An 11,983-nucleotide genomic window follows, 5' to 3' on the forward strand; every position below is an offset into this window, starting at 1 on the left:
ATGTTTTCTTTTAACTCCCTTGGGTAGTGATGCGAAGGGAATTTTAACAACGGTTCAGAAATTCCCGCGAACAGAAAAGTATCAGGAACATGTATGCGTGAAAGTCCAGAGAACAACAGCACCTGCCTTTTAACGACTTCAACAATTGTTCAACAAATTTTACACTCAGCTCTCTCTATAGCCTCAGTTGTGCTCACTGTTGGCAAAGTTTTAATTGGCAGTCTGTTTCCTCAGTGCTGGGAGACTTGGCTGCAGTAGAAGTACACTCATAAACGCCATTCTGTCAGGTGAGATAACGTCTCTCTGGCGACCCATTTAGAGGACAATGTGAAACTAAGCTTATTGTGTTATCAAATGACATTTAATTTGTTTACCCATCCATTTATCCTCTGATCAATACATATACAATACATCCGCTATGAAGCTGCTTACCCCAGGCAGTGCAGCCGTGGTGGGAGGGCGAGCAGCGCAGAATGTCTTCCATCTCTGTCCTCAAGTGCTGTATGTTCCAGTAACACTCCCACAGGCAGGCGACCAGGTCAGTGCGGGGGAGTAGCAACTTGACTGAACTCATCGCCCCTTCAGAGAGAGTGATACATTCACCCTGAGGAGCTTGTATTTACTTTTTGGTCACCTTGAAAAACTCATGACCGTATGTGAGGGTTAGAACGAGGATCAGCTGGTAGAGAACTCCGCGGTGCTGCTTGACCTAAATCTGATACAAGTCCTGCAGCTGATGCATGCACCTGGTGGTCAGTGTTGCTAGTGTTGTGTCCCTTGGGACGGGAAGGGGAGTCTGGACTGAAATATCTCACCAACCATTGGATAATGGATTGGTATGAAATATTGTCCAGATATTCTTGTTCAGCTCAGGGTGAATGTTAACAGTCAGGATCCCCTGACTTTTATGCTTGTGCCATCATCTGCTCAAAATTTTAATTCATTTTTCTTTTGTATCCCATAAGCTACTCATTTATTTATTTTTATTGGTTTCTGTTTGTCTTTTATTCTTCTTTTCTTTTCTCTCCCCTCCCTTGGTGTTTCATGACCTGAGTAAGGTGTGGGGTGGGAGAGGTGTGTGTGTGGGGGGCGGTTTTACTCTGTAATAGCAGCTGTAACAGAATCATGTGTCTTAGTGATAACTATTGCTGCCTATGCAGCTTTACTGGATGCACTCAAGTAATTACTTATAAGAACATCATTTGTAATTAAAAATGTTTCAGGTCAACTGCATAGAACTGATCTTTCCACAAATAAAGATAAAAAATATTAATTTAAACATTCATTTTTAATTTTTAATACCCACAAAAATAGTGGTAATTTAACAGAGTGCAGCATTACACTCCTATAACACTGTCAGACTCACAGTGGATAGTGGAAAAAAGTAAGTCAATAAATTGTTGAAGCAGAACCAGAGAAATTGTCTTTCATTTCATGCATTCTTCTTCCTTTCCCCAAAAATGAAACTCAGCTGTTCCTGCTGGAGATTAGGGATTTCAAAATCCTATCTTTGCCCAAACCAAATGGTGCACAATGACAATGTCACAAAAATACAATTTCAGACCACAGTCCCCAGTAATGGGTACTTACCATGTGATCTAGGAAGTGTCAAGGAAGAATGTCAGCTTTTACATTTTTCAGGACAAATGTTGACAAAGTTTCCAAAAACTCTCACAAAGTGCTTTTTTTCATAGTTTGACTTTTTGGTAAATATGCACATTCCCTTTCTTGCCAGGGGTTAGGTGAAAAGGTCAATAGCACTCCCATGCCTATACGCTAAATATCAAGCTAGAGCCTAGCTTAGCATAAAGACTGGAAACACAGGGAAGTGAATTAGACATATTGTGTTAAATAGTGAGCTTTATAGGTGCTCCTAGACACATTTTCTTTTCTAATCTTAGAGAGGACCAGGCTAGCTTTTTCTAGCGTTTATGCTAGGCTAAGGTAATTACCTGCTGAATCTAGCCTTATATCTAGCATATAGACATGACAATGGTACTGATCTTCTCATCTAAGTCTTTTCAAGGAGAAAAAAATAAGTGTATTTCTTCAAATGTTGAATAATTCCTTTAAGACGTGAATTGACTATATAAAATAAACAAAAGCCAATTTCAATTATGTGAAGCAATCCCAGTCCTCTGCTTGGCTTCCCTCTTATTTACAATTTGAATGCCTTTCATATACAACCCATTTTGGATGTGCGCCATTTAAAATGAACAATTAGCCTGAATAAAGCTGTTTTGCATGAACTGCTTTAGACCATTCAGACCACAGTGCTTTTAGACCATGATGTGCCTGCAACTTTGCGACAACAGTTTAGGGAAAGACCATCCTTGAGTGATGACAGTGATCCAGGCCTTACTTCACTAATGTTCTGGTGGCTGAATGAGCGTAAGTACAGCAGTAAATTAATGTCCGTGGTTCTGGAACGAACAAACAACAATCACATATCGGTGTAATATTTGAGTGTTCACATACTTTTGGCTATTTATTTAAAATACTTTGGGGATGAGAGACTTCTGTTTTCTGTTGTGGTTGACTGTCTTCTCACCTCCGCCAGGTGTGTGGATCAAACCCAGCCGAACGTCCAGGATGAGGGAGAAGAGGGCTGACTTTGTGGCAGGATGCCTTGGAGGACGGGTCATCGCAGCTGGTGGTCTAGGTCAGCACCTCCATTATTTTGCCCCTCTGTGTTCTTCCCTGTCAATTAAATACAGCGCTGTGCTTTGCCCCAAGAATGAAGGAAAGAGAGGTTTATTGACAATACATACCTTACAAAGGCCTTACCCCAGTGCTTTTAAAGTATTTATTTATCCATAGAAAGTAAATGATTCTGTATGTTTTGTAGGAATATAATATTATAATGTTCTTGTGTCAGTTAAATAAAATTTGTAGTGATAATGAACATGATATATCAGAGAAATCCAATCAGTGTTCAGGTTTGGTGTTTCACCTCACCTGGAGTACAACACAGCAATGTGCCTGATACTTTCTGCAATGTGTGATTTGAAAGACGCAAAGCTTCAAAATAATACGTATTATTAGGCTCATTATACTATACCTGTTGGTCTTCGAGGTAACCTCCCTCCTAAATACAACTTTATGCTCTTCATGAATATTCATGCAAACACAAACTCTAGTATCAGATTTTGAAACCATATTTAAGGATCCCTTCAACAGGCTTTGGGTTACTTTACAGTTTCTGTATTAAAGTTGTATGATCATCAGTTTTCCCTCGAAATTGACCCTGGCCTTAAAGGTTGTAGCCATCTGTTGAGAATCTCTCGTCTTTCATTATCCTCCCTGTGCCTGGTTAACACCCACGTCTCCACCTCCATCTGTTTGAAATTTCTAGTCTCCAAGCCAAAGCAGGAGCCATTTTCTGACTTGATAACACAGAGAAGACATCATGCAAATGTTCACAGGCCAAGTAACCCTAAATTGATCTTCATGTGTAAAATAGGTGGTTTGTCACTTTAAACCAGAGGCGGAAAATGTAAAATCACCCATTCCTCTTTTGTTTTTATAATGACACTCGTTGAAAAATCTGAAGCAAATGCTGTAAAATCATTACCTGGTAAAAAGGTGGTCGTTCCTACCAAATTACTGTGGTAATTACTACTTCACTGTTGCTAAGTAACCCAAAATTCCATTTTCTCCTTGACTGAGCTGCACTTGTAAGTTCAGTATGAAGAGGGGCTGAGCAATGCTACAGATTAATCAGAGGTCAGCGTTTTTCCTTGATGACGTGCTTGTTAAGCAGATATTGACTCACTTGTTTGTGCATCTGCATGCATCAGCAAAATTACACACACACACACACACACACACACACACACACATTGTATATACACACACAAGCTGGTGTTAACCCCAGAGGTACAGAATGAAATCTATTGAGATTCAAATGCCATAAATTGTTGCAAGCACAGCCCGTGCTGAATGGGAATTATTTTGCAATTACATCTCAATCACAGTTCATAGATAGAATGGTACTTTGCATCATATTTGAGGTATTGTAGAAACTAGCTGCTTTTAGCATCTTCTAGATTGTTAATTTGTATGTAATTGTGCTTGTGAACTTGTGTCTGTTTTCACATATAGAGGAGCTAAAACCCCAGAGAGTTCATTTCCACCATGTTTATGTTCCTCCACGATGAGAAAGAGAAGCAAAGACCTACTGTGTAACAATAATCAACAGGTTGCAGGGAAAGACACTAGCCTAAACAATCAGTGCATAATGCATGAGGTAGAGGCCAGCAGTTATCTCAACTATGGTCTTATTTATTTAAGGTACACTCAGTTGCATTACTGACATTGAAGAGGTGATTAAAAAGGCTACACCTTGAAATAGTTTTCAATTGGTTGAAACTCAGTGCATTATATTGTTTTGAACACATTCCCATGTAGGTTTTATACACTTTAGCAGCTTTTCTCTGTCAAGACCTCAGAGTATTAATCAATAATGCGTCCTGACATCTGTTAAGAGTGTGTGTGTGTGTGTGTGTTTGTGTGTGAGAGAGAGGGGATAGAAAAAGAGAAAATGCCAATCTTGTCTGGTTTATGGCACATTTCCAATCTTTTTGATTCGGAAAATAAAACAGTGATAATACACCTTCAAAGACCAAAGAACATCTATATTGCAGTTACAGGCCTGTATGTGTATGCATATATTTATAGTTTTATAGTATATATTGACTCGATTAAAATGCAGAATTGTTCTGTTCTGTATAATCTTTGTAGGTGTGAAATTAGCTGCTTTCCATTGGGCTGATGATTCTGCTCACAACTGGTTCAAATCATATCCCTAGAAGGTCGATTGATAATAGTGTCCCACCAGGATCAATGCTAGCACCTCAATTATTTACTCTACACAAAAAAATATCAGTCGCTATGCAGATGATAATCTCTTGTATGCTGCTGTATTTGTTGTATTTGGCTCTACCACAAACCGGGTACTACAGTTCAGTCTGCTTTACAAACATCTGTTACGAATATGTTCCTACTCTGATCTATGACCTCAGTGGAAAACTATTTGATGCAGTACAGCATTGTAAACACTCAGGAAATTTGTTCTCAGATTCTCCTACAAAACTGATGTTGAACACAAAAACAAAAGATTCAGAGTTGGATTTTTACACCAGAATTTAAAAAAATATTATATATATATATTCCGCTGAACTGTCTACATTAGATATTTTATGTATGGATATATTCTGTACGCTCATGCTGCTGCCATTACCCTTAAATCATTTTACACCATTCAACACATGTACAACAATTCAATGTGCAAATTAAAAGAAGGCATCAGCATACTTGTGCTTTAATGCATAAGGCTTTGTAATCTAAGTTGCAGAGATATTTGACTTCCTTAGATCAGGTCAAACAACAATCACGACACTAGATCACAGAACAGAGTAGCTTTAAAGTTTGTTATACCAACTCTGAACTGCTCGAGACAAAGTTAGACGTTCATTCCTCTGCAGGACTTTGATGTTGTACTTGCTGATATTTTAAATAACATTTAGATTTAGATTTAGATAGCTTTAATCAGTAGCTGTGTTTTGTGTCACTGCACATGGGATATACAGTGCTGTGCAAAAGTTTTAGGGATTGAAGGGAGATTTTTATCAGTCGCACAACACCATCATGGAGGCTGATCGGTTCCAAATTAAATCTGCAGCATGAAAATGAGCCCAAACAAACAGCTAGACTCATAAGAAGAAGAACACAACAAGAAGAACAAGAAGTCCTGCAGCAGATGGTCTGTCCCCCACAGAGTCCTAATCTCAGCATCACAGAGTCAGTCTGGGATCACATGAAGAGACAGAAGACACTGAGACAGCCTGAATCCACAGAAAAACTGTGGCAGGTTCTCCATGTTGCTTGGAAACATTTTCTGTTTACTGCACTCTGTACAAAACTATTAATGGCAAGATTTTTGCACGGCATCCTCACTGCACAGCATTTTATATTATTTTTAGTGCCTAAAACCTCTGCACAGTACTGGTTGTCCTCAGGACTCTTGCAAAAGAAATCCTGATCTCAGCGAGACTTCATAAATAAATAAGGTGTACCTTAACTCAAGTAAACCTACCATTATAAAAAAAAAAAAAAAAATGTAAAAAGTTCAGAGTTCAACGTGGATTCCTTTTAATAATAAAAAATTACCTTAAAGTGAAAAACCTTGAACAGGCCAGCTGATTTCTCTCTGCTTGGTGAGTCACTGCTGCATGATGGTGAAGGTTGATGCTCTGTTTGTTGTGGGACTGTGAAATATTAAGATTTAAGGAGTTGTGTAGAAAAACAAATCCAAGGTACTTTTCTCTTATAAAAGCTTTAATTTTCCTCATGTTCATCATCTTTTCAACATCTTTAGTGGTGAAATATGTGGTGATAAAATGGAAGCTTATTCAACACAACGAGAAATGATAATGTGTGTGGGGAAATGAACTGTTTTGAGAACTGCATTTGGAGTGGTGAGAATGATGTTTCTCATGTGAGAATTGTATCGAAGTGAAAAAACTAAAATACAGTTAACATACATCAGTGCTGCCTCTGTGCATTGTTGGCTCAGATAGATATCACCACATTCCAGTAAAAAATCAGTTGGCTTGTTCACAGCAATTTGTTATTAACCTAACAAGCTGGCTGTAGTAAACACAAACTGGCGGTGGATGGACTGTCCTCCGCGACCTGTCTGCCCTGCTGTCCTCCCTCCTTCTGTGAGGAGGAGCTGACTACAGACAATGATTTTAACAGTGATTATAAACAAGTGAATTAATGTCAAAATGCCACTGAGCTACATTTAAAGACGAGAAGTGGCACAGGAGAGGGGCAACAAGTGTTAACAGGGACAGTGAGGAAAATTACGACTGGGTTTTTTTAAGTTCAATAAATAATTATCTGAACCAATCAGTGGTGAAATCCAACAAGCAGTAAACAGGCAACCAGTTGATGAAAGCTGTGTTGAAACTCAACCTCCCTGTCTGCACTGAAAGCTCCTGCAGCAGTAGCAGCAGCAGCAGCACAACCTCCCTGAGCGGCAGCTTGCCTGTGCCTGTGCAGAGGTCAACCTCCGACTGTTGATCCACAACCAGCAGACAGCTGGGACGGAGCAGCGGCTGACATGTCCTGAATTCTTGTAGAGCTCAGTATGATGGTGTGGAGGAGAGCCGGCTGTGTCCAATCTTTTAGTCTCTAACCAGAGCTACCTCTTCCCATGCAGCTGTGAATCACAATGATGATGATGTTGAGCGGCACTGGCAGCTTACATATTTTATACCAAACATTAGTTAGAAAGAAAGTGAGCAAGGATAAGCGCTGCACTCTGTGGCTGCTGTGTGCTGCCCGCTCAGATATAAGTGCTGGAAAGAGGGCGTGTAATGACACTGTTTACAGCGCAGATCAAACACTACCACAAGCTCCGCTGCAGGTCTGTTGTGGCTTCCGTTTGACCTAAAGTGCTGTTGTCTCACTGTCTGAAAACAGAAGCAGCAGCAGGTCAGAGAGAGGTGAAGAGAAACACTTGAACGCTTCAGGATGGGTAACAGAAAAACATCAGATGGAAACAGCAGAGGATGAAAATAATACAGATGCATGAAATTTTGTCTAGGACTTTTTGTATTTTGAAACACATAAAACACAATAATGTTGGGGAGGTTTGTGATGAGTTATCATCACTCCCCTGTGCTGAGCTTGTTCATGTCTCTGTTTTGAAATTGTTCTAATAATTGAGGCCAGACTCTTTAGCCAAAAGTGAGTCAGTTCTGATGACAAGAGGTTACGTGATGGAAGCTGTTGTGTCATTTTCTAATTGTGTCTCAGAGGTGTCAGCTGCTCTTCTCTCTGAAGAAAATTAAAACTGTGCGAACCACGATGACGACAGGAACCCTTGTGTAACACGCTTTAGTCTTGGGGGGGGTCGTTAAGGATTGTTGTACCTGGGCTTATTGTGATTGTTAGCAGTACATTAAAAGCTGTTATTGACATGACGAAAAATATTTTCTGACGACCTATTTTTCACGACGAAAACAAGACTAAAGGTAAATAAAAACTAACCTCTGAAAACAAGAACTATGGAAAAAAAATGTCACTAACAAAGTATAACACTAGGTTTACACCCAACAGATGCACAGACATGTCTAGGTTAAAACCCAGTATAAGGCTGGACTGCAAATGGTCAATGTGTGAAACTGAGGATGTAGTTGGAAACTTGTGGAGCCGTTAAACTCTTTATCTGTTTGTTTCTCTCCTAATCTCTGAGTTCACATACACAGTGTTTTGGTTCAGCTGAATTCACAATAACACTGTTCTCATTTACATCTTTTTCTGTTTGTTGTCTGTCGGACTAAGTATGAAATATTGATTGAAATGCTACACAATAAATGCTACATGTTAACTTCCGAGTTGCTGCTAAAATATTAATTTTATAACAACTACTTAACTTTACTTAACTTAACACAGTCCAAAACCAAACTGAGAAAGAGAGAGGGAGAGAGAGAGAGACCACCATCTTGCGATGGGAAGGGCCAGGCCATCGGGAAGAACCTGAAAAGAATGAAGCAGGGACAAACCAAAACAAAAACTGTCATGTTGCCCAGGGGTTGTCACACTGTGGTCTTTTTAATAATCTAACACCGTTAAATAGTGGATTTCATTACTCATCCCTGCAGATGAGCAAGGTTAAGAGCGATAAAGTAAAAGATGAGAAAATAGAAAAGAGCAGAATAAGAGAGAGGCAGGGAAAATGAATCTAATAAAGGAAGACAAAAGGATGCAAAGGAGATCGAGCAAGGAAGGAAGTAAAGAGAGAAAAGAGGGAGGAGGAGAGGAGCGGCTTGTGAATTGACATGACGTCTGTGGGCCGAGAATCAAAGCAGCGACAGGAAGCCTTTGAGCACCGTGTGTGTGTGTGTGTGTGTGTCAGTCATGGGTGTGGATACATTATGTGTGTCTTCATAAAAAAGGAGAAAGGAGCCGAGGCCTGAGCAGGCTCAGATTGCTTTGAAAAGGCCGACTCGGCACCGCCACTTTGTTTTTCCAACAAAATGATGATAATAGTCTTCCTGAGACAGACAGATGCACACACACACACACACACACACACACACACACACACACACACACACTCACCAGTCCATATCATTTGGGGACTCGCTGTGATGTAGGTCTCCATGGAAACGGCAACAACTTAGTGCTGGCTGATGTATAATGACAGTGAGCGTTGCACCTGAGGTGAAAGAGAGGGGCTGAGTGGGGGAGGGCGAGAGAAAAAAAGATCAGAGCAGAGAAGAAACCTGGTGAGACTTAACATGTCGTAGATGGAATTAAAGCTATATTCTTAAATAAACTGTCTGGCTTTGTAGTTTTAAACTTAGTGTAAGTGTGTTGCAAACCGTCTTGGTCTGAGCCGCTCCTGGAGCACATGCTGAACCCAGAAATGTACATGAAATGAATATCCAGCATTAGCATATAAATTCATCTTTGTCTCGCTGCTTTGCATTTTTAAATTGTGTGAAAGAACAAATATTTCAGCCTTCAGCCAGAGTTAATGAGCAGCTTTTACATTAAGTTGTGCTAAACATCCAGGTTTAAAAAAAATGTATTTATTATTTTATTATTTATTCATTAACCTTTACAGACATTTTGGCTTTGATAAATGTGGGAGCAGCAATAATGAGACGCAGAAGAGAAATATGGAAACTCAAAACATCTATTGTACTGATGGATGAATGATCATTTATTGATGTCAATATTGACACCATTTTATTTCTGGTAGTAGAGCAAATTGAGACTTTCTTCACAGTTAAAACAGCATTCATTGATTATTTCTTTTTTTTTTTTGCTGCTTGGTGGCAGCACAACAAGATGGCTGTGGCTTTGTGCTGGAGCTTGACCTTTCTGACAACATTCACCTACTACTATATATCTGTGGAAAAATTTAAGCACACTTACTATTACACTAACTGTTTCTAAGTTGTACTTGTTTGTTGTCTCCTCTGTGTTTTTGTTTCCAGCTCTGTGTTGTGTTTTCACTGATGCTTTTACAAAAATGAAGTTCCAAAAGGATAAATAAAGTAATTTTGAGTTTAAGTTTGAGTTTGAACATTGGCACCTGCTGCAGCGTGATGACCCTGACACAGATAGGAAGCATCGTGCTGCAACATGCCAACAGAACCAGGACCACGGGACAACGTACAGACATTAAAGGGCCCATATTTTACACCTTAACTTTGTTTTATTTGAAGTGTTGATCCATAAGAAGATATGTTTTTGGTTTTAAGAACCAAAAACTATCTCAATATAGTTCTACATCTCCTCTCTCAGGCTTCTCTCTGGAGCTCTAGCAACAACAGGTTGGTGAGTTTTCTCACTGATTAATAAATATATACCAGATTACAGGTAGAGAAACCAAATCCTGAAAGGCTGCATGGTAGGTCCAGGTGGGCTGGGCTTTTGGGCTGAGGATGGTGATTGCTTTGTTGTGACATCACAAAGTTACAGAAGTCCTGACGGCCTGTTTTAAGGCTCAGTTTCTGAATACAGGCTGTGTGCATTTCTCTGTGGACTGAGCACTTTGATACTTTCACAGTATTAATATAGAACCTAAACCTGCTTGATAGTCAAAAAAGAAATGGAACCTAGTGTGAACATCGTGTGAACACCCACCACTCAAAGTTGATTTCTCAGCTCCTCTCCAGAGCTGTGGCTCGCTAGGCAAAATCTTCTTTGCCATTCTCTTTGTAACAACACGAATGTGGGTTGTGTAGCTGTTTATGTTTTTCAACCACAACAAGTATTCTTTCTTCATCCATTGTGCACAGACGAGAGGCAGCAAGAAGCAGAGCTGCTGCGGGAGCCAGGAAATAAAAAACAGCGTTTTCTCTGGGAAAAAAACGTGTCTTTTCATGGGCAGCGAGGCTGGAAATAGAACAGTGGCGTGAAAGGTTGTGGGGTGTGCGAGTAGCCCCCTGCCGGTGTGGGGGCTGTAGATAGAAAACAAAAGGGTCGGTGGTGTTATCTTGGATTCTTTGCATGTGTGTGAATGTTTGTTTGTTTCTATATTCCTGAAAAGGAAAGAACCATATCTATCTTGTGATTTGAATTTGTATGTTTCCAGTTGTTGCCAAAGTGAATTAAGGTCCTGGCTCATACATCTGGAACACAACAGCATAACAGAACCTAACAGTTCACTTTCCATTTTGCAGGTAACGAGCCATCGCCGTTGGGCACGGTTGAGAGCTACAACCCAGTGAAGCGGCGCTGGGAGTACGTGGCACCCATGCCCACCGCACGCTGCTCCTCTGCCCTCCTGCAGATGACCAGCATGCTCTTTGTCATCGGCGGCGTTGCCCAGGGACCCAGTAATGCCGTGGAGGCTCTCTGCTTACAGGAAACAGTGTGACACATGTACACACACACACACACTAACACACACACTGGAATAAATGCAAACCGGCATTGATATTTTATTCATGTTTGTGCATAAACAGACAAAAACACATGAATTGGATCCACAGATCACACTTAGATACTTTTCTATCTTTATGTCCAACTCATGGATTCCTCTTGCATACTGGGATGTAAGGAGTGATTTTTCACACTTAACAAGCATTTTCAAACAGGAGCTGCAGAACCAGTTTGTGACAGAGATGGACAAATGCAAGATTAAGGACATTCAATCAGACTGCTGTGACTGGCAAGGACAGAAAACTGACAGCTTTTCTACTCTGGGGAAATCAGAGGAAGACAAAAAAAATTTGCAAAAAACAGACGCACACATACCGTGTCTGATGAAACAACACGCCTTTGAACTGTTGAGCATTTTTCAGAATAAAAGCAGGGTACTTTTCTGGATATTAAAGGAACATAGGGCCATATCTGTATCTCCTCTTTGCAGCAGTGTCGCTCTCCCCTGCTGCTGCTGCTGCGACAGCGAGCTTGGACACTTTTCTACGACCTTAGAAAACACTTTGTTTTA

At 40.2% G+C, this 11,983-nt stretch overlaps 1 protein-coding gene across 1 annotated transcript in view; it reads left to right on the forward strand.

The window, feature by feature from the left end:
• The window catches only part of LOC111661908 (kelch domain-containing protein 8B), a 45,407-nt gene extending 34,000 nt beyond the window's left edge, over positions 1-11,407 (forward strand). The window contains exons 4-5 of the mRNA XM_087176429.1: positions 2,561-2,752; positions 11,211-11,407. Coding sequence (XP_087032555.1) covers positions 2,561-2,752; positions 11,211-11,407 — 389 coding nt within the window. The remainder of the gene's footprint in view (positions 1-2,560; positions 2,753-11,210) is intronic.
• Positions 11,408-11,983: the final 576 nt, after the last annotated feature.

This window comes from Seriola lalandi, unplaced genomic scaffold, assembly GCF_002814215.2.
Source record: "Seriola lalandi dorsalis isolate HSWRI2012SDOR001 ecotype SW California unplaced genomic scaffold, Sedor1 jcf7180002054554, whole genome shotgun sequence".
Taxonomy (NCBI): Eukaryota; Metazoa; Chordata; class Actinopteri; order Carangiformes; family Carangidae; genus Seriola; species Seriola lalandi.